The sequence below is a fragment of the Micropterus salmoides genome, unplaced genomic scaffold, assembly GCF_014851395.1.
Source record: "Micropterus salmoides isolate LMB-PRFRI ecotype aquatic unplaced genomic scaffold, ASM1485139v1 Ms_hic_scaffold_1, whole genome shotgun sequence".
NCBI classification, from domain to species: domain Eukaryota; kingdom Metazoa; phylum Chordata; class Actinopteri; order Centrarchiformes; family Centrarchidae; genus Micropterus; species Micropterus salmoides.
This window is the reverse complement of record NW_024040040.1, coordinates 4,304,492-4,328,070: the sequence shown is the minus strand read 5'-3', so window position 1 is coordinate 4,328,070 and position 23,579 is coordinate 4,304,492. Positions and strand designations below refer to the sequence as shown.

The window sequence follows — 23,579 nt, the reverse complement described above, 5'->3', positions numbered from 1 at the left end:
TTCAGACTGAGGTAATGGACTTTGAGACTGGAATTTTCCATCTGCGCTCTGCTTTCCTGCATTCCCTTTTTAGGCTGCGAATGCTGTCATTTATCCAGGGTTGCTTACTAGCTTTAGACGTAGGCCTAACCTTTAGAGGAGCAGTAATATTTAGTGACGACAAGCAGATATGATTGAAGTGATCGACCAGATTGTTGGTGTTGAAAATACACACGGAGAACACACGGAGCTTGGTGAGGCGGCATGAGTAACAGGCGAATCGCAGCTAAAAACAATACATCTGTGGTCAGATATGGTCATGTCCACTAATTCCACAGAAGAAATGCTGACACCCAGGGTAAAAACCAAGTCCAGTGTATGACCACGGTTATGTGTTTGCCCTTTAACATGTTGTTTGAAGTTAAAAGAAGTGGCCATAATTAAAAAGTTAGTTGCATTAACATTGTTGGGGTCATCAACATGAATATTAAAATCGCCACAAAGAACAATTCTGTCATAATTTAAAACCAGAGTAGATAAAAATTCAGGAAGTTCTGATAAAAATCTTCCAGGCGGTTTTGGGGGGCGAAAATTAAGGATTAAAGCTAATAGATTAAAAGAATATATTGGACATCAACTCAACCACAGAATGCAGCGTGTTATATCCTTACTGCTTGTTGGTTTCTCAGCCGGATGGTGTTTGGGCGGCCCCACACTGTCGGAGTTTCGCGCGTTCTCGGTTGAGACGGCTTAACACGCCGTCTGCCGGTCGCTTTCTCTGCCAGGGAATTGCTCCGGAGGTCCGCCAGTTTGGCTGGTAACTTGGTTGAAGAAACTTGCAGTGATGGCTGTTAACCTTGGCTCGGTTCGTGGGTTTTGATGTCCTTTGAGCTGCTGGCATAACTAACCCACGTGGCTGGGCCCGAACTTTGGGGAAGCAGTAAAAGTTAACTTGACGGAATAAAGCTTAAAAGAAACTTGGTGATTCTTGAATTCAGAGTTGCACGAGTGAAACAGTCTGATAACTGTACACACAAAACAAAGGAAAAGAATAACTTCCACGAAGGTTCTCCAGACCTCGCGGATATAGGCTAAGTAAGTTACTCTGAGACAAAGAAAACTTGAAAGTCGCTGCGCTCGCCAGGCTGGACTTAGGGCGTTGCTGGAAGACGGGGGACGCTCGGTAAACGTGCAGGGCGAAGACCAAGAGCGAAGAGAAGAGTTTTGTTTCCTGTGTCCCAGGAGGCTTTAGTTCCGGTCTCCTGAGAGATTTGCGTGTATTTCAATCAAATTCCTTCCCACAATCAAACCTTAAATGTCATTAACAGTTATACTGTTAAGTAATATATTACTATTAAGTAATCATTGTAACGATTAGAATGGTTAACAGTTAAACACATTTTCAGGATTTCAGAATTTGCTTAGGAGCTGGGGAAATTAATTATTTAACACATGATAATATTTATATTACATGTTCTTTAACAAGAAAATATATAAAAAGGTGTTGAAGCATGGCATTAGTATAACAAATTAAAGGAACATCAGTGAGTATTGAGGAAGATTAGAACACTGCAAATTAACTTTCTTTATGGATTCTTCTTTTGAACAACAACTACATGGTAATATAACTACTCAAATGGAGAGACCTGCTAAGTAACTCAACAAAGATTATTTAATTAAACCGTAATAAAGCAAGTTTTTCCGCACAAAAGAATTCGGGGCAGCGTTCTTTTCTGGCATCTGGAGTGAGAGGGCATGTTAAGAGTCCAAATTAATGGCTCTTTGGTGGGGTAGAGGGTCAAGACTGAAGAGGAGATCTTTGATGTTTGGAAGTAATCTGAAAGAGGAACTTCTTTACCTTGGTTACCCTGCCCTTTTGGTCTTAGGAGTGTTTAGAGGTTGTTTAGTTTATGGCTGCTGAGGTCCTCGCAGCCTGTTTCTGGTTGAGGTTTTTCCCTGGCAAAGGTTAATATTGTCATTTTAACAGTCTCGCATAGAGTCCATTATCTCAACTTCACCGGAGGTGGTAGGTTTTATGGCTCGTACTACCCAAGCTGAACTTCGGAGTGGAGCAAACCTTTCACCCCCTCCTTTAGGGTACTTCAGCTGTCTCTTGAGGGTTGATATCTCAACCTCCTTTGGAATCTCCAAATTGTTCGATATAAAATAATCAAAGCCACACTGGCTGGTACACTACAAATAAATAATATTGCTATAAAGTTCCTGCGATAAGTGTTGGCTGATGTTCCATAGACACAAACATTTAATCATTGCTGTGTTGGAGAGTGTGACAGCTGCTGGGATGAAGGAGCTGCTCCTTCTTTTAATGTGTTGCAGCAGTCTGATGCTGAAGGAGCTGCTCAGAGACCTCACAGTCTCCTGCAGGGGCTGAGAGGTGTCGTCTGACTAACATGCTTCTCTCACCCTCCTCCTCTGTGGTGTCTAGAGGCCAGAACAGGACAGAACTAGTCCTCTGAACCAGTTTATTGAGACTTTTTCTGTCCCTCTCTGTGCTTCTGGCTCCCCAACAGAAACTACTGCATAAAGACTGCAGATACCACCACAGAGTCATAGAAAGATTAGGCAACAAAACTACTAGATTAGGTTTAGTAAAGGATCATGGTCTGGGTGAAAACAACTACGTTACTCCAGTTATTTTAAAAGAATAAAGGTTTAGGTGTCTAATCCATCTATCCACCCCAAGCTTACCTAAACTTTTCTGTTAATTATCCTACACCTACTTTCATCAACAATGATGCTGAAAGGCTTCCAATTGCTTTATAACACACCAAGGGATCTTGACCATGTGTCCATATGTGTAGGACTTCAGAGTGAGAACAGGTTGAGCCTGACATTCCTGCTTCCTTCAACACTTTGTAAATTTAATTTAGTTAAACTCTTCTAAAATCCACATATATCTCTGTTAAAATCATTGTTACTTCAGTTTTAGGTTGATTGATTTTTACTGTATTCTGCTCATCAGCAGGTATTTGTAGGCTTTTAGCAGATAAACTCCATATCAGTAATGCATGGCTCTTTTTCTGCTGTTGATATCAGATCATAACAAAATGTTCAATTCTCATTCCAGTTTCTCTCAGCAGTTTAGAGGCTCAGGAGAAGTCGAGTTCTTTGGGAATCTGTTCTGTGCAGCAGCAGAGAGAGAACAGCAGACAGGAGAGAAGATACTGGAGCTGTTATCATCAGTGTGCAGATATCAAACATTCCCTTTTAAAGAGAGAAACATGGATGAAGATGATGATGATGATGATGATTACAAATATCGTTGTGGTTTCCTGCTGGATCTGTGCTCCCACCTGAAGGACTATGAGACTAAAACAGGCTTGAGAGTCCTTCAATCATTACAGTCAGTTTTCCAGTCAGCTCCTGCAGTCTGGTCCATAAACCTCTCAGAGAGAAAGACCTCCATCCTCCTGGAAGTGCTGAAACTCCAACCAGAAAAGAAACCAGTGGAGCTGACAGGCTGCTCAGATGAAGAGAGTGAAGTGAGGAGTTTCCTACAGTGTCTGCCTTATATCTCACAGCTCAGGTAAATGAATTGTACTTCACATGACTTCAGTGCAGCCTTTCCCTGAGTTACATGAGTGAACTCACTGGATTGTGTTGGGTGTTTAATTTGTATGTAGCTTATAAACTTGTTAGTATTGAATGCAGTTCTTGTAATGCGAGTAAACACAACCTGCAAGGATTCACCTTAAATCTGGCTTACTACAGCAGCATGAACCCAAAGTAAACATTTTACTGTGGTTAAATTGTAATAAACGGATCAAAATGATGCTGACATAACTTCATCATGATGCTGATTTGCTAAACATATGACTTCATGCTTAGTCAGGTCCGTCAGCAAGATGATAAGCAAACAACTTTTAAAATGCTTGTTCTCTTAATGGCGTTTGGATCGATCAGGGCTATGCTAACTGGTATTGTAGCAAAGTAGAACAATAGCTGGAATCAAGTAACAGAAACACATTTTCAGAACTTACCAGGTAGTTCACCTTCCTCGCTTACTTTCTCCAAGTAATCTCCTGTATTGTATCACAGAGCAACTCGATGGCTCGCTGCAGCAGATGAGTGAAGATAAATCCACTTTTTATCCCAAATATTTAAATTAAAAAGTTAATTTAATAAACTAAAAGAAGTCTGAGCTCCTTCTGCGGGTAAATGTCTCCTTGATAGACCTGAATCCAGTGCAACTGCATGTGTTTAACTGTCCAGAAACTCCAACGCTGCTCCCAGCTCTCTCCTTCAGATCTCCCTGTCACTCAGCAGCTGGGCGAGCAGAGGCTTTGTCCTTCAACTCTGCCTGAAACACGGCGATACACGAGAATGCTTCACTCAAATTAACTATGTTTTCAATATTGTACTACAGCCATAGGTGTCGCTAGACCCTTTTCACTGGGGCACGTGCCCCTGTATCCTTGTGCTGTGCCCCAGTAAGACTGTCAAGATTGGTGTAGTTTTTGGACGTGTAGGGCTCCGCGGTCAAGTTAGCAACGATTTGCACGTCTGCAACGTCTGGTCAAGTTAGCAATAACATAGATGCAACGTCCGGTTACACTTTCAACATAAAACTATTGGTTAATGTGAAAGGCACTTTGTTAATGATATGAAATGTAGCAAAAAACGAGTCAATGTTGAAAGCTGGTGATTATAACGGTGACGAGAGGATAGACAGGGGCTATCCTTTTGAACACAAGAAGAGAAAATAACTCAATGACAGTGACTTTCGGGAACAGCAGTCAGGTAAACTTGTGTTCTCTTTTCTGAAAGTCTGATGTGAGCAGGTTCATGTGCAGCTGCAGGGAATCTCTCTAGTCCGTCTGTCCTGCTACCCAGCAGGGCAGCTCTGTCTGTGTCTTGGTTGCTTGCCAGACTGAACAATATTAGAGTGAAATACAACTGTTTATTACCTTTGATATATGAGACAGGCAACAACGTTTATGAACTGCAGCATGGAAATGATAACTACGTTGTGCGTGAACATGCGCTCATACGTGCGTGCATGAAAAGCGGTGAACGGTGCTACAGTCCACAGCTGGACCTTATTACATTCCAGCAGCAACATTAGTGGGACCAGGCCAGACAGAACACAGCTGTGATGGCACTCCTCACATCGTTTTAAAACGTGACAGTGATGATCTGTTTCTCAGTGAAGGTTTAGTTACAACTCTGGAGTAATGCCTGATGGAAAGCAGTGGATTCACATTGACTATTAAAATGTTGATTAGTGGAGCAGACTGGACAACGTGGATGCACATCTCTCAGTAAATAATAAACGTCAAATATTCAGTCAATTCATGGTATAAATTAGAGCTGGACAATAAACAATAACAATAATTATAATAATATAATAATAATCCTTATTTGTAGAGCACTTTTCAAAACAAGTTACAAAGTGCTTTAACAAGTGTAAAGAATAATACAAAAAAAAAAAAGATGAAAATTTATATAAAATTAGTAAAATACAATAAAATAAAAGGGATAAAATAAAGTCAAATAAGATCGGGAAAGCTCTCCTATAAAAGTATGTTTTAAGAAGGGACTTAAAAGAGTTCACTGACTCAGCCGACCTGATTTCCTCGGGCAGGCTGTTCCAGAGCCTCGGGGCCCTGACAGCAAACGCTCTGTCCCCTTTAGTTTTCAGTCGAGACTCTGGAACAGAACAGACCTCTGCCCGAGGATCTCAAGGTACGTGCTGGTGCGTATGGGACTAAAAGGTCAGAAATATAACAAGGCGAGAGGCCATGAAGAGCTTTAAAAGTGATCAATAGAATTTTAAAGTCAATTCTAAAACATACTGGGAGCCAGTGTAATGAAGCTAAAATAGGAGTAATGTGGTCATATTTCTTTGTTCTGGTTAAAAGCCTGGCAGCTGAGTTCTGGACAGTCTGGAGTCGATCAATAGATTTTTGGGTTAAACAGGTGAAAAGGCTGTTGCAATAATCCAGGCGTGATGAGATGAAGGCGTGTAAAATGGTCTCGGTGTCCTTAAAAGTTAACATAGATCGAATTTTAGCTATATTTCTAAGTTGATAAAAACATGATTGAACAAGCTTTGTGGTGTGCTGCTCGAAATTTAAATTACTATCAAACCAAACACCAAGGTTCTTTGCCACAGGCTTAATGTGATTTACTAGGGAACCAGCAGATGGCAGTATTTGATTTGCCATCTGCTGGGACCCGATGACCAGGATTTCTGTTTTGTCTGAGTTCAGCTGGAGGAAATTATTTGACATCCATTTTTTAACTTCACAAAGGCAGTTGTTAAGTGAACTCAGCATTCCAGGGTCTGTGGATCTGACGGGCAAGTATATTTGTGTGTCATCAGCATAAATATGAAAAGAAATGCCATGTTTATGGATAATATGTCCAAGGGGAAGCAGATACAAGGAAAACAAAATGGGTCCTAAGACCGACCCCTGAGGCACACCATATTTAACTGGACAGAATGAAGAGACATAGTTGTTTACAGACACGCAAAACTTCCTATTTGACAGGTAGGATGAAAACCATTCTAGAGCAGTACCAGAGATCCCCACCCAGTGCCTCAGTCTGTCTAACATGATGTTGTGATCAATGGTGTCAAAAGCAGCGCTAAGGTCCAGGAGTACCAGGACTGAGCACATGCCTTCATCAGCAGACATTAAAAGGTCATTGGTGACTTTAAGCAGGGCAGTCTCAGTGCTGTGGTACTTCCTAAAACCAGACTGAAACTTTTCAAATATTTGTTATTTTCCAGCACAGTGAGCAGCTGTTTGGACACAATTCTTTCTAGAATCTTTGCAATAAAAGGCAGTTTTGAAATTGGTCTAAAATTATGTGGGAGGGAGGGATCTAAACCAGGTTTCTTTAAAAGTGGGTTCACGCAAGCCGTTTTAAAATAATCAGGGACACAACCAGTAGATAGGGAGCTGTTGAAAACAGAGATCAAATGGGGCCCAACAGAATCTATTACTTTCAGTAAAAATTTGTAGGTATTATCAAGTGGGCTGGAGGACACTCTCATTTGTGATACTGTTTTTAAAAGCTCAGACAAGTCGATGGGATAAAACTGGTTAAAACTCTGTTGTTGCTGGTGAGGAACCTCTGAGTAAGAGGCCACGGGGGTAATAGAGGCTCTGATTGACACCACCTTATTGGTAAAATAAGATAAAAACAATTCACAGTCATCATTACTTCCAGCTGAGGCACAAGGAGGGGTTGGGTTTACCAGCTGATCCACAGTCTTAAACAGAAACCTGGGATTGTGTTTATGTGTAGTAATGAGTTCAGAAAAATAGTGTGTTCTCGCATCCTTAACCATTTATTGTAGTTAATTAATAAATCCTTCAGACTGAGGTAATGGACTTGGAGACTGGATTTTTTCCATCTGCGCTCTGCTTTCCTGCATTCCCTTTTTAGGCTGCGAATGCTGTCATTTATCCAGGGTTGCTTACTAGCTTTAGACGTAGGCCTAACCTTTAGAGGAGCAGTAATATTTAGTGACGACAAGCAGATATGATTGAAGTGATCGACCAGATTGTTGGTGTTGGAATCAGACAGGTGTTGGCTTTGGCTCTGAAAGACTGCGCAAAACTTTGAAACACTTTGTTCATTAAAGATGCGACAACACACGGAGCTTGGTGAGGCGGCATGAGTAACAGGCGAATCGCAGCTAAAAACAATACATCTGTGGTCAGATATGGTCATGTCCACTAATTCCACAGAGGAAATGCTGACACCCAGGGTAAAAACCAAGTCCAGTGTATGACCACGGTTATGTGTTTGCCCTTTGACATGTTGTTTGAAGTTAAAAGAAGTGGCCATATTTAAAAAGTCAGTTGCATTAACATTGTTGGGGTCATCAACATGAATATTAAAATCGCCACAAAGAACAATTCTGTCATAATTTAAAACCAGAGTAGATAAAAATTCAGGAAGTTCTGATAAAAATCCTCCAGGCGGTTTTGGGGGGCGATAAATTATAACAAATATGATAGGTTGCAGCCCTCCAACTTTAAGAGTGAGAACTTCAAAGGAGTAAATTCATCACAGCGTACTTGATGACATTTAAAATTTTCCTATACACGCTCACTAGCCCACCACCACGACCACTGACCCTCGGTTGACTAAACAATCATATTGAGGCGGACACAGTTCAGCTAGCTGGCTATAGTCATTCATTTGCAACCATGATTCAGTTAAAAACATAAAATCTAGATTTGCAGACAAGATAAAATCATTTAAGATAAAAGTCTTACTTGAAGTGATCTCACATTGAAGAGAGCCATTTTAAATGAGTTTGTTCTGGGTGCTGGAGTTGGTGCAGTTGTCCTAATCCTTAAGAGATTACTATTATTTCTGTGTGGGATGTGCACATTTCGGTTTACTGGTCTATGCGTGATGATGACAGGAATAGAAGTCTTTGGAACAGTGCTGGGAGCAGACGGCTTTACATGCCAGCAGGTGGAGACAGTTGTTTGTGGCAGTGAGGCAGAGTTCTGTTCAGTGACTGGTGGTGTGTCCAGGTGTGCTGCATGAATGATGTCATTCACGTAAGTCATGTGTGGACCGCACCACATGCTGTATGTGCGCAGCTAACATTTCTGAGCCCCGTTTGTTTGGGTGAAGTCCGTCTGTCTTAAAAAGAGACATTCTTTGCCAGAAAATATTAAAATTATCCACATAAAACACACGGTGAGCCCTGCAGGCGGACTGGAGCCAGTCGTGGAGGCCAAAGAGTCTACTGAAGCGGCCAGCACCGCGACCGACTGTGGGAATGGGACCAGAGATAAAAACGGACTTTCCGCACTGCTTTAAAAAGTTAAAAAGACGGTTAAAATCTAATTTTGTCAGCTCAGACTGCCGAAGAGCTGTGTCATTTGTTCCGACATGGACTATCACTCTTGTGATGGAGGACGGGAGCGACGGCATCAGGTCCTGGAGTTTTTTAAAATGTCAGCCGTGGTGGCACCGGGAAGCAGCGAGTGGTAGCGTTAAAGAAACGGAGGTTTCTGGTTATGGAGTCACCAATTATTATGTGGTTGGGGAGAAAAGAGGACGAGGAGATGCCGGTTGTTGGGATCCAGAGCAGGACTGAGCAGAATCTGCTTCAACACTGCGTGCGGACTGAGGATGGAGTGTGTGAGCTGCCGAGTGTTGTGTTGGAGTAGCAGTAACAGACCTGAGAGAAGGGCTACCCGACGGTGCAGGGTAGAGACGGCCTCCGGAGCGTCTGAGCACAGCCTCCTTCAGGATCCTACGTCGGGAAGCGGAGGTTTTTGACCGGGATGACGGCCGCCGATCAGGCCCAGCGGCAGACCGGCGGCCCAGTGCAGGAGATGTAGCCGGTGAAGGAGATGCAACAGTGTCGGCAGGCACTGTGCGCCGAAAGAGATCCGTATCAGGGAGACTCGAAGCCACAGGTGCATCAGCTGGATGGACCGGAGTGTCGTTAGACTGGGCTGCATAGCGGTTGGAGAGGCCGATGTCCGGAGGAGAGGCAGCCCCGTCCGAGCCTCTCTTGCAGCCACGGACCACCACTTCAGCCCAGGTTGACTGATGCTTCGGAGTCGAGCAGGATGAAAGCCTGGGAAGACTAGAGGGGTCCCAAAACACGGTGTCCTGGATGTTAGCGGTTGCGCTAAGAGAAACAATCTGTTTGGCTTGTACTGAAGCCACATCCATAAAGCCAGTCAGCAGGGAATCTTTCTCTTTGAGTTCCTCTGAAAGTCGTCGGATGTCTTCCATAAGGTCAGCAATCTTCTTGTTCGCTTTCTTAAGGAGTGAGCAGTCCTCATGGGGCAGAGTTATCTCGGCTTGCATAGTCACCGGAGCTTTGTTGCGATCAGTAGCGTTGATCGCGTTTTTACGGTCATCTAGCTTAAAATCCATGTCGGATGACTAAAATCCTTAACCCACGTAAAACTTAAATAAAGTTAAGTTAAATAAAAGGATATAAAAAATGTAACGAAAAAAGTGGATTAAAACTGGATAAGACTCCGGTTCAAGACGGAGCTTCCGACAGGTGGCTACAGACGCCAACGCATGCGCAGAGTGCAGATTACGTCAGCAATTACGTCAGAGATCTTGTGACAAGATGATTATCACAGTATAATTTTCCTCAATAACAAGATAAATGTTTATTTGAATCATGAACGAATTAGCACTTTTTCTTTTAAGCTATTTATTTTGTTAAGGAAAAAGGGACTGAAAAAAAAGATGTAACTTAATTTTACTCTTGCATATTTGTTGACAAAAAGAGTTTAACATTATTGTTTTGAATGTTCTACCTCAGATTTGTGAAGTGATCCACTGTTTGGCAAGTGATTTTCATGTTCTGACCATAAAATAGTTTAAACCACAATTAACTATCTGGTTACAGTTACATTACATTTACTCATTTAGCTGACGCTTTTATCAAAAGCAACTTAGAATTGCTATATACAGTCCCCTCCAAAAGTATTGGAGCGGTAAGGCAAATTCCTTTGTTTTTGTTGTTCACTGAAGACATTTGTGTTTAAGATCAAAAGATGAGTATGAGACAAGAGTTCGGAAAAACAGGAATTTGCTTTACCGTTCCAATACTTTTGGAGGGGACTGTATGTCGGGGGTTGCACGCCTCTGGAGCAACAAGTGTCTCGCTCAGGGACACTTTGTTGGATGTCACAGAGGGAAGTGACCCTGGGTTTCTCACACCAAAGGCATGTGTTCTATCCACTGCACCATCTCCACCCCTTCAGCTTTCACTAAGGAGCAAAAGTCAGCCTTTAAACTTGATAGGAACCTAATTTGACATTTGTCCTGATAATTATTGATATCGAATGATATGATTTTTTTATTGCGATAACAATTTTGTCGATATCGCCTAGCCTTAGTATAAATAATATTTTAGCTTTGAAAATGCTAAAGGAAACCTGGGGAGCCAGTTTGAATGGGCCTGAAGCAGCTGATAAAATGAATATCTTAAGCAAGTATTGATATCTATTATTTGCAGGGGCTATAACTGAAGTTTGGCAGTAGAGTAGATTCTGGATCATAAGCCCGTACGAGCACAGTTGATCCAGATCCAGCACAGACCCAGTCCAGACGTCTTTAGCAGGTCACACAGACCCAGGTGAAACACAGGCAGCCTCAGCCAGTACGAGCACAGCCAGAGATGTTCAGCCAGCATCAGACTTCTAGAAGAGGTTTCCATTCATGCTTATAACAGAGACAGACGGTTTCATAGAGTTTTACAGAATGATGGATGTTAAAACTTGTGGTCCAGTATTTCAGCTTTGGAGCTGATTGATTAATAAATGTTTTGGGTAAAGTTTTCCTTTCAGCCACCCTGTTGGTTCAGGACTGGTATTCCAGTATAACATACAATATTTAATACAGAGGAGAGGATACACCTTTGTAGCCTGACTTTCCTGCTTCATTCAACATATTGTCAAGATTTTAATTTAGTTAAACTCTTCTAAAATCCACATATATCCCTGTTAGAATCATTGTTACTTGAGTTTTAGGTTGATTGATTTTACTGTATTCTGCTCATCAGCAGGTATTTGTAGGGTTTTAGCAGATAAACTCCATATCAGTAATGCATGGCTCTTTTTCTGCTGTTAACATCATATCATAACAAAATATTCAATTCTCGTTCCAGTTTCTTTTTCTGGTTTAGAGGCTCCGGTGAAGTCAAGTTCTTTGGGAATCTGTTCTGTGCAGCAGCAGAGAGAGAACAGCAGACAGGAGAGAAGATACTGGAGCTGTTATCACCATACTTGGATAGTTATGATGATGAATATCGTTGTGGTTTCCTGCTGGATCTGTGCTCCCACCTGAAGGACTATGAGACTAAAACAGGCTTGAGGGTCCTTCCATCATTACAGTCAGTTTTCCAGTCAGCTCCTGCAGTCTGGTCCATAAACCTCTCAGAGAGAAAGACCTCCATCCTCCTGGAAGTGCTGAAACTCCAACCAGAGAAGAAACCAGTGGAGCTGACAGGCTGGTCAGATGAAGAGAGTGAAGTGAGGAGTTTCCTACAGTGTCTGCCTTATATCTCACAGCTCAGGTAAATGAATTGTACTTCACATGACTTCAGTGCAGCCTTTCCCTGAGTTACACGAGTGAACTCACTGGATTGTGTTGGGTGTTTAATTTGTATGTAGCTTATAAACTTGTTGGTATTGAACGCAGTTCTTGTAATGCGAGTAAACACAACCTGCAAGGATTCACCTTAAATCTGGCTCACTACAGCAGCATGAACCCAAAGTAAACATTTTACTGTGGTTAAATTGTAATAAACGGATCAAAATGGTGCTGACATAATTTCATCATGATGCTGATTTGCTAAACATATGACTTCATGCTTAGTCAGGTCCGTCAGCAAGATGATAAGCAAACAACTTTTAAAATGCTTGTTCTCTAAATGGCGTTTGGATCGATCAGGGCTATGCTAACTGGTATTGTAGCAAAGTAGAACAACAGCTGGAATCAAGTAACAGAAACACATTTTCAGAACTTACCAGGTAGTTCACCTTCCTCGCTTACTTTCTCCAAGTAATCTCCTGTTTTGTCCGGTTTCTATAAAAATATTAACAAGTATCACAGAGCAACTCGATGGCTCGCTGCAGCAGATGTGAAGCCTCAGCCAGAGATGTTCAGCCAGCATGAGACTTAATAGACTTTATGAGGACTAACCCTAACCCCTACACACTGATTTTAATGAACCATATGTCTTAAAGTGGTTCACATTTTGAGCTCTTAATCATTTTTATTTTTAATCCACACATGTGATTGGTCATGGATGCTGGATTGGAGCTCATTTATTGGCTCCCCTGACTCTAATATAGCCAAGAAAAGAGCTGTAACTGAGCAGGATGTTTGAACAAAGAATGATTAAGAGGAGTGAATGAGGGGATTTTTATTAAGTGGTTTATTATCAATATTGAAAATAAACCGTGTTATCAGGATGTGGTCAGTAAACCACTAGAAATCCTAATTATGTTCCACTAGTACTGTATGAAGTTTCATAGAGTTTTACAGAATGATGAATGATAAAACTTGTGGTCCAGTATTTCAGCTTTGGAGCTGATTGATTAATAAATGGTTTGGCTAAAGTTTTCCTTTCAGCCACCCTGTTGGTTCAGGAGTGATATTCCAGTATAACATACAATCTTTAATACAGAGATCATAACAAAATGTTCAATTCTCGTTCCAGTGTCTCTTGTTGGTTTATAGGCTCACGAGAAGTCAAGTTCTTTGGGAATCTGTTCTGTGCAGCAGCAGAGAGAGAACAACAGACAGGAGAGAAGATACTGGAGCTGTTATCATCAGTGTGCAGATATCAAACATTCCCTCTTAAAGAGAGAAACATGGATGAAGATGATGATGATGATTACAAATATCAGAGTGGTTTCCTGCTGGATCTGTGCTCCCACCTGAAGGACTATGAGACTAAAACAGGTTTGAGAGTCCTTCCATCATTACAGTCAGTTTTCCAGTCAGCTCCTGCAGTCTGGTCCATAAACCTCTCAGAGAGAAAGACCTCCATCCTCCTGGAAGTGCTGAAACTCCAACCAGAAAAGAAACCGGTGGAGCTGACAGGCTGCTCAGATGAAGAGAGTGAAGTGAGGAGTTTCCTACAGTGTCTGCCTTATATCTCACAGCTCAGGTAAATGAATTGTACTTCACATGACTTCAGTGCAGCCTTTCCCTGAGTTACATGAGTGAACTCACTGGATTGTGTTGGGTGTTTAATTTGTATGTAGCTTATAAACTTGTTGGTATTGAACGCAGTTCTTTTAATGCGAGTAAACACAACCTGCAAGGATTCACCTTAAATCTGGCTCACTACAGCAGCATGAACCCAAAGTAAACATTTTACTGTGGTTAAATTGTAATAAACGGATCAAAATGATGCTGACATAATTTCATCATGATGCTGATTTGCTAAACATATGACTTCATGCTTAGTCAGGTCCGTCAGCAAGATGATAAGCAAACAACTTTTAAAATGCTTGTTCTCTAAATGGCGTTTGGATCGATCAGGGCTATGCTAACTGGTATTGTAGCAAAGTAGAACAATAGCTGGAATCAAGTAACAGAAACACATTTTCAGATCTTACCAGGTAGTTCACCTTCCTCGCTTACTTTCTCCAAGTAATCTCCTGTTTTGTCCGGTTTCTATAAAAATATTAACAAGTATCACAGAGCAACTCGATGGCTCGCTGCAGCAGATGTGAAGCCTCAGCCAGAGATGTTCAGCCAGCATGAGACTTAATAGACTTTATGAGGACTAACCCTAACCCCTACACACTGATTTTAATGAACCATATGTCTTAAAGTGGTTCACATTTTGAGCTCTTAATCATTTTTATTTTTAATCCAAACATGTGATTGGTCATGGATGCTGGATTGGAGCTCATTTATTGGCTCCCCTGACTCTAATATAGCCAAGAAAAGAGCTGTAACTGAGCAGGATGTTTGAACGATGAATGATTAAGAGGAGTGAATGAGAGGATTTTGATTAAGTGGTTTATTATCAATATTGAAAATAAACCGTGTTATCAGGATGTGGTCAGTAAACCACTAGAAATCCTAATTATGTTCCACTAGTACTGTATGAAGTTTCATAGAGTTTTACAGAATGATGAATGATAAAACTTGTGGTCCAGTATTTCAGCTTTGGAGCTGATTGATTAATAAATGGTTTGGCTAAAGTTTTCCTTTCAGCCACCCTGTTGGTTCAGGAGTGATATTCCAGTATAACATACAATCTTTAATACAGAGATCATAACAAAATGTTCAATTCTCGTTCCAGTGTCTCTTTCTGGTCTAGAGGCTCAGGTGAAGTCAAGTTCTTTGGGAATCTGTTCTGTGCAGCAGCAGAGAGAGAACAACAGACAGGAGAGAAGATACTGGAGCTGTTATCATCAGTGTGCAGATATCAAACATTCCCTCTTAAGGATGAAGATGATGATGATGATGATGATTACAAATATCAGTGTGATTTTCTGCTGGATCTGTGCTCCCACCTGAAGGACTATGAGACTAAAACAGGCTTGAGAGTCCTTCCATCATTACAGTCAGTTTTCCAGTCAGCTCTTGCAGTCTGGTCCATAAACCTCTCAGAAAGAAAGACCTCCATCCTCCTGGAAGTGCTGAAACTCCAACCAGAGAAGAAACCAGTGAAGCTGACAGGCTGCTCAGATGAAGAGAGTGAAGTGAGGAGTTTCCTACAGTGTCTGCCTTATATCTCACAGCTCAGGTAAGTTGTAGAAATATGTCAATTTTTTCCTAATCTACGGTCATATACAAATAAACATAATGTAGATAAGGTTGAATGCCATTTCTGTTTAGTAATTATTTAGCAGTACATATTATCACAGCTAAACAAACATATACAATTAGAGTATTCCATCCTACTGTATGTGTTTTCTCTGAATTTCATCCTTTGATTGAAAGACTTTGTATATTAGATGGTTTGTAACCAGGGCTTGACTTTCTTTGCTCAACAGCCAATGCGGCTGGTGGTTCCAAAGTTACTAGCCATGCAGCATTTTCACTAGCCACATTTGTGTTGTTGGGAAATTACATTTTTCATGATTAAAGTGCTTAAATTGGCGTGCTATAATGTACTAATATTATCATTAGCTCTGATAAGGTTGTGTGTAAAAATCCTTTTAGAAAACATATAGTCTATTAAGATAAACACAATAAGAGCAGCTTTTTCTTGTATATAATAAAAGTGCTGCGTGGGTGTAAAATATAAACTGAAAAGATAAAAACTAAACTGAAAACTATATTCACCAGAAACATTGTTTAAATCCTATTTATTTATAAAAGCAGCAGGCTAAATACTGTAATACAGAGTAGAAAAATTATCTGCATTAGAAACAAAGAGCAAAAATGACAAGACAAATGTTTAACTAATGGACCAATATGTGCGGGTAGTACTCATAGGAGTTGTAGTGTTATAGTGTCACATTGCAATTCGTTTGTTATTTATGCCTTTTGACTAGATTACAATTGTTCAACAGGCCGAAGTGGCTAGTGGGAGTGACTGTGTTACCCGCCACAGCCGAAATCCACCCGCATTTGGCGGTTGTTAATGTCAGGACCTGTTTGTAACTCAGTATGTGCTGTACTTTACCTTTGCTGTTTTCACTCTTCATGCATCACTTTGTGTTTTAGCTGTGATCCAGAGTTCTTCCAGAGTCTGTGTGCAGTCATCTCTGTAAGATCCAGAGAGGCAGAGCAGTTGGCCTCTGTGCTGCAGCTCCTGGGCTTCACCCTGCTGTTAACAGGAGAGTTACACAGGAAAACCTGCAGGTCTGTGGGGAGGGTTCTCAGACTGTGTGGCTCTGATGTGGATCTGGTCCTGACACCGAGAAAGATGTCTGTCAGAGGAGCCTCCCTGCTCTTCAGCTGTACAACACAACTCCACAGTCTGAGGTTCACATTTATATCATTACCTTTGCTCTTTAACACCATCTCCTCCAGTTTGGATGTCCAGTTAGTGTCGAACGTCTTTTACGTCACAGCTGCTCTCTCTCTTTGGTTTCCAGGCTTTCCAGCGACATGGCCTTGCTACTGTGTCGATGGGTGAGAAGAGGGAGAGCGGCCTGTCCGTTGGCTGTTGAAGAGCTTTCTCTGGCCCCTCAGAAAGCCCGACCATCAGACAGAGTGCTGTTGAAGGTCGTCAGTAGTTTGGCGTCCCTGCTGAGATCCTGGGCAGTCAGACGGTTGGACCTGACTGAGTTCTGCGTCCCTGTCGGGTCTCATTCCTCTGCTGCTGCACGACGGCCCTCTAACCATCAAGTAAACGTCTTTCCTGAGCCTCATCAACACGTACTAATCAATGAACATGCTAAATGTATTAATACTTCACTTTTTATCTGCAGACTGAGTCAGGAGATTTTCCAGCAGCTCCTCTCCCTCCTCCATGAAGTCCAGGACGAGGTCTTGACCCGGTCCTTCTTGAGTAAGGTTGGTGGAGACCTGAGCTCCTGCTGTCTGAACTGGGAGCTTCTTCACTATCTGCTGCAGCAGTCGTCAGCTCAGACCATCGCTGTGAACCTGAGGAGGAACCTCTTCTTACAGGAGAGCGTCACACGTCTGCTTCCCTTTCTGGACAGGATTGTATTTAAAAGGTGATCACTTTGTTTGTTTTTACCAGAAACAGACGTCCAGCTGATTTTACAGCAGTTTGTTCATTCTTTGACTGAACAAAGTGACCCGGTGAACACACTTTCTGCTTTCAGGCCCAGTCCCGGCTTTGTGTTGACTGCCATCAGAGAGATCTATAAAGCTCGTGCCAGTCCCATTATACCCAGTTTACTGAGGTCACTGGATCATGTGATCAACCTGACCTGCAGAGAGATGGACTCTGTGGACTGTGCTGCTCTGCTCTTCACCCTCAAACACAGTGACAGAGTTAAACTGAACCTCCAGTGGACCTCCATACCACCAGGGGACACAGAGTCCATCCTCTTTACGCTGGACAAAGTTTCTCAGCTCAGGTCAGACATTCGTTTCTCAGAGCTGTGGGCTGGATCAGTTCTCTCCAACACACAGGAGATAATGCACCTTTACCTGGAGAACCTTGGAAAATATATATATATATATGACGTAAAAAGATCATTCTGGTTCTTTACAAACTGGTTCCAAATCTTCAGCTTATCTTTAATAATCCTTTAACATCATTTGTGGTGTTTATGGTCAGATTATTTGTTCAGATGTTTATATTGATGTATTTTTGAATCCATGTTCCCTCCAGTGTGGACAGGAACCTGCTGCTGAGGCTGGTGCACTGCTGTGCTGCCTCCGACGCCCAGCAGGGGGCAGCAGTCGGCCTGCTCAGGACTGTGCAGGACAGGCTGGATCTGTCCTGCTCCTCCTGTGTGGAGCTGCCAGAGGAGGATCAGAGCGAGACTCTCAGTCTGACCGGTGAGGACTGCGGGGCCGTCTCCGCCATCCTGAGACGCAGCGTCCGGGACATACAGCTCAACCTGCAGGACTGCGAGGTGGAGGACAGCGGACTGGACCTGCTGTTTCCTGTCCTCCGCAGAGTCCGCCTCAGGTGGGAAAGACCACAGCGTGACCTAAACCAGAGAAGGAGCTTGTTCTCATGTTGATGCATCGTAACAGTCTGTTCTTTGCTCTGATTGGCCTGTTTAGAGCCAGTAAAGCTGTCCTCCTCCAGCTGGTGTCCCTGGTTCCTGTGAACAGTGAGGGGGACACAGTGAGACGGGCGGTGTCCCTGTGTAGAGCCCTGGACGGAGAGCTGGACCTCAGTCACACCTCACTGGATCAGAGGGCCTGTGGAGCTTTGGCCCTGATGCTGGACTTCTCTGAAGGGCTGACCGAGCTGGACCTCAGTCACTGTGAGCTCACCGACCAGCTGCTGCTCACACTCATCACACATCTGCACAAAGTCCAGGTCCTGGAGTGAGTGTCCCCCTGTACACACACATGTGATCATGTGACTAAAATGCGTACAGCGCTGTGTGGGCTCTGTCCTCGGCAGTAATAAATGTAGCGCCGTGTCTCTGTTTGTGTTTGTGTGCATGTTACAGTCTGAGTCACAATAAGATCTCTGATGCTTCAGCTGGAAAGTTACTCCACCTGGTCTCCATCAACCCCTCCATCAGCACTGTGCGGTGAGCAAACATTAATTAGTGCTCCGTTCATTTATGAAGACATTTGTGCTCACAGAGAAATCCTTCATGATCTCAGACGAGTTCAATTCCTCCTGTTCCTCATGTTATTGTGGCTGAATGAGTAACGTTTGCTCTCTGCTCTGGTGTTTTTCTAGACTCTTCAGCAACAACATTGTGGACCGAACACCCTTTAAGAAAGACAAGCGGTTTGAACTCTGGTGACCCGCTCGTCAGCGTGGAGGCCCCAGGTGGGTGCTGCACATTGGTGGAGGCTGAGAGGAGTATCTGAGATAAATGGCTGTATAAATGTAATCCATGAAGAAGACTTTCAGGTGTTGTTTATCGTAACCAGCTACCTGATAACATCGCTCACATGTTCATCAGTTTACAGTTTTAACATGATAGTTGGATTATTTGTTAAATATGTACCGTTCATCAGCTGGTGGTTCTTCGTCCCATAACCCCCTGCTTCTGTCTCTGGACTGAAAAAGTTCATGGTGCCTCATGAGGACTGAACTGAAGTCCTCTATGATCCTGAGCTGAGGGCCTGGAGGTCCTTGAACTGTCTCAGTCTTTCCTTTGGCTCCAGGGACGGTGATGTCGGCTCCGGTCCCTCCACCACTTTGGTCCAGGTCATGAAATGTGGTTCAGACCTTCATGGTTCCCAGAAGATGAATCCTACTGACTGTGGTGATCTTTATGTTTCTCATCTCTAAAAGCTGCTCGGTCTTTCGTCTGGACTTTAAATCTTTAAACTGTTCTCAGAAATTTCTAATCAGGGACCCTGTTTTTTTTTTTTTCCAAGAGACATTTAATCCATTACCAGATTAGAAAACACTGTATGAAGTTATTTCTGCCTGTAAGTGATCTTTTAAAAACTCCTGGTTCCTTCACATGTTAAAAAACTGTTTGTTAAATCAGAGGCCTGAGACAGAACCATGGATTGTAGTTTGGACTGTCATTTATCATTATATTATATTATCTCTTTCACTATTGTTTGCATTATTGACATGTTTTAAAAGGGGAGGGGGAAGTGAAGTTTGGGGGACCCCTGTGATATGCAAAGCAGAACAGGTGAGACTTTAGGGGCCTCTGTAACACAGGGGGGCCAGAGGACACAGGAACATGACACTATTGGTGGATTATATGTTGGAACCTCCTGTTAACTGTGGATATTACTGACCTGCAGCGTCGGCCACGCTTCATCCTGGTACCTTTGTGTTTGTCCTCTAAGGAGGAAATCTGTTTGAAATCGGACAATTTAAGTTAATTGAGCGAACGAACGTTTGGTCTGCTGGGACATTGAGGTTTTCTGTTCTGAAGCCTCCCAGCTAATCTCAGCAGGTATCAGATCCGCCTTTTACCTCATATTGTGCCTTTTGTACCTTTCCCTTGATTTGCTTTTGTGTGAATTGTTACTAAAATCACTGCACTCTTTATTTTACTGACCGTTATTCTATGTTATATTCACAAATTTAAGTTTTTTAAAGTGAAACCTGAGTTCTTTCTTTTATAAAAAGCCTTTAATGTCATGAAAATGAAAAAGCAGTGAAGTCTTTAGTTTAGCAGCAGAATCACACAACACACATTTCTTTATTCCTAGTTTGTCTTTGTTCCGGCTGTTGGTCCTTTCTGTAGAAAGTGAAACTCAAAGCCAGGTTGTTTGTATCTGGAATATTGATCAATAAAAACAAACTTCTGCTGCTTCCTGTTTAATTATCGTTTGAGATGTTTCCACCAATCAGAAGCGGTTGCTAGGCAGCGCTGATTCACCTGAGCAAACACCTGTTTTTTATTATTTTGTTATTATTTTGTTCCAATAAAAGCAGAGTGTTACTGTGAGTGTTTGTTGTCTTTCTCAGGTCAGGACCAGGGAGACTGATAGGATTTTTGCAAGGCTGATACTGATTATTAGTAGTCAAGTTGGCCGATATTTGGAACCGCTATGTATTTGCCGTAAAGGTGAAAATCTCCAACACAAACGTAAACATTTTTTAAAATAAAGAAGAAGTCACCCTCTTCTTCCATCTTGCTTTAATATTCTGCGTATAACCTCTTTCACATGACTGATATGTTTATCTTTTATTCCATGTGAATATTTCTATGATTATTTCATTGCCTATTTAGCTAAAATCAATCAGTATCACACACATATGTTGGCAATAAGGTTTCAAAGTGTTGAAACTTTCCTTTGAAAGGGTGAATCTCACAGTGTATTAGTTTGTTTTACAGCTTTGAAACCTTGTAAATGGTGGTCAGAAAACTCTTATGTGCTCTTATGTTGGAAAAAAGATTTGAAACTCTGAAAATTAACTGAGGATCTGAAAAAATGCCGGGAGGCAGGGCCATTCTGCTCTTGGCCGATGCTCGGCTGTCTGCTGAAGTACCGTCCAATCACAAGGCGTATTTCAGGAAGCACTTCTCCCTGGACGGGCTGGCTGACTGAACCAGTGGTGACTAAGAAATAGTATAAACAACATGTAATTAGTTAAGCTATGAGGAGATGAAGCTGAAGCTGAAGCTAATGATGGTCAACGAGACAAATCCTGACAGTTATTAAGCCGAATTTTATGATAATGACAATGATGACAATATGACCTGGAATTATTATTATTACATCACAGATTTTCAGTATTTCCCAGCTGTATATAACAACTTCTAATGACATCATTCATTAAACTAACTTGGACCTGGACAAGTTTGACTTTTAAAGTAACGTGTCTGTCCCAGTGAGCTCTTCGCATTTGAGAAGTTCTAGTTTGGAAGGGTTAGGGGTCAGAAACATCTGTTTCAGGCTGTAGAAGATAGAAAGTAACGTTACTCCTCCTCATCATCACTGAGGTGGATGGTGCGATGCTGTTGCTATGGCAGCAGCTGCCCCCTTCGGCTCTTGTCGCTAACAGCTCGTGTTGCTGCCATCCCGTCTGTCTTTTTAAGGAAAATTAATATTTTGTTATATGAATCTGTTCTTTCTCGGCTGCTTCTTTCAGTTTTCGCTTCTGAAACCCACTTCTGTGTTCGTTCATATCGAGTTAATTTCCCGGTTGCTGTCATTTCACCAGCTAGCTGCTCTTTTGTGTGGAGTTGAAAATGACCCAGAATTCTGTGCGGGCCCACACTGCTCATCTTTAATCTAAAATCTCCCATGAATTCATCCTTGTTTAAACTGAATGTAGATACTATCTGCAGTCTGTGCTGCCCTCCTCTCCCTCTGGGTTCTGTCTCTGCAAACACAAAGCTGCAGAGGCAGAGCGCCGTCTGCTGGCTGCAGTCATCATCACTTTTTCAAAGCATTTGTTAACAATGTTCTGAAAAATAGCAACAAGAAATGTTAAATAACAAATGAAAATGCTTTCAGCACAACGGCCTTGCAAGTCACATATAAAAATATGTTGTTTCATCGTCTAATGTTTGATCATGATTGTTTCACTGTTCAGATATTTTGATGTTCTGACACCTGCACAGAAACAAAGTCCTTAACATGTGAATCAGGGACACAATCTAAACTAGGGACTGAACTAAAACTATAATCTAACTAAAGATAAACACAGAAGCAAACGCAGTTGCTTTTCTGAGGCTGCACAAAGTTGGAACCAGACGTTTGGCTGGATCAGTCCTTGATCTCAGCTCACAGTGAGCTCACGCAGGTACAATGTGTCCGACAGTTACTCAGGAGAACTCTGCTGATGGAAGCTGATTTGACCATTCCTGGATGAAATCACCTGCCTGGGATCAAAGACAGTGAGAGCAGCTGATGTTGGGGAGGACAGACAAATTGCTGAAATGCTAAATTATTATTGATGCAGTCAAAAACTCTCCAACCTCTTTGCGACCAAAGCTTTTTGCTTTTTTAGCCAGTGGTGAGCAAAGTAACACAGGCCTGTTCAGATCCTTTAAGACAGAAATAAAAGTACACACTGTAAAAATACTGCAGTGAAAAGTTAAATAAAGGTATGTAAGTAGGCTGTAAGCTGGAAAATGTAGAAGCAGCCAATTAAAAAAAAGTAGCTACTCAAAGCAGAAAGAAAACTGTCCCATATGACTGTTGTACTATTATACTATATCATTAGATTACTGGACCTCATTAGACCTGGACTCCACTACATTTCAGGCCAAATGCTGCACTTTTTACTCACTCTGCACATTATAACACAACACACAGTAACTATCACATGTTGATGGATCATGTTAGCTTCAGATAGCCAGCGCTATATAAAGGATGCTTTATACTGTTACTGGGACTCGAACACAGTACTTTTACACTGTGCCGCTGCTGCTTTTGCTTAGGGAAATGTTCAGAGTCCTTCTTCCACCGCTGCTTCACATCATCATCTCCATGGAACACCTGTTTGTTGAATGGATTATTGTTTCTTGTCTGCAGCTTCACTCACTGATGGATTTTCAAACTGTTCACTTGTCACAACAACCTGTGGACTCATTTCTTCTTCTGTCTCTTCCAGGCTGTTGGGGACACGCCCTGAAGACTCGCTCCAGCTGCTGCACCTGGAGGACAGCTGACACCACGAGTCCCAGCAGCACTGTTCTGGACCAATAAAGACCTTGTGCGTCGGTCATCTTCCCACCTTTTAGGAAAATTCAGCCACTTCCTGTTTCCCGCCATCGAACCCCACGCCGCCACCGAGTCCCCTTCACATCTGAACCTTTTCTCCGGGCGCTTTTATCTTCTCACTTTGGCTGTTGGACTTCAAAAGTCACTGAGCCTCATAAGGATCGAACCCACAACCTCAGAGCTTCTGAGCAGCCTTCTAACACTCTGAGCTGTTGATCTGAGACACTGACTCTTTCTTTCTTACAGCTTTTCACTTTGTTTTAAAGTTGAAATAATAACTTATTATTGTAGTTCTTCAAACTAATCAGTAGAATTAATCCATTCTCAGATATTCTGATCAAATTTAACAAACATATTAAGGATTTCTAACAAATAGAATTTCATTT

At 42.1% G+C, this 23,579-nt stretch overlaps 2 protein-coding genes across 2 annotated transcripts in view; both read left to right on the top strand.

The window, feature by feature from the left end:
• Positions 1 to 23,579, top strand: part of LOC119916213 (NLR family CARD domain-containing protein 3-like) — a 795,320-nt gene that overhangs the window by 108,342 nt on the left and 663,399 nt on the right.
• Positions 13,335 to 23,579, top strand: part of LOC119905250 (kalirin-like) — a 39,830-nt gene continuing 29,585 nt past the window's right edge. Inside the window, 10 exon segments of the mRNA XM_038722070.1 lie at positions 13,335 to 13,633; positions 14,801 to 15,229; positions 16,156 to 16,416; positions 16,530 to 16,706; positions 16,866 to 17,114; positions 17,226 to 17,483; positions 17,741 to 18,043; positions 18,142 to 18,411; positions 18,540 to 18,623; positions 18,779 to 18,841. Coding sequence (XP_038577998.1) covers positions 13,335 to 13,633; positions 14,801 to 15,229; positions 16,156 to 16,416; positions 16,530 to 16,706; positions 16,866 to 17,114; positions 17,226 to 17,483; positions 17,741 to 18,043; positions 18,142 to 18,411; positions 18,540 to 18,623; positions 18,779 to 18,841 — 2,393 coding nt within the window.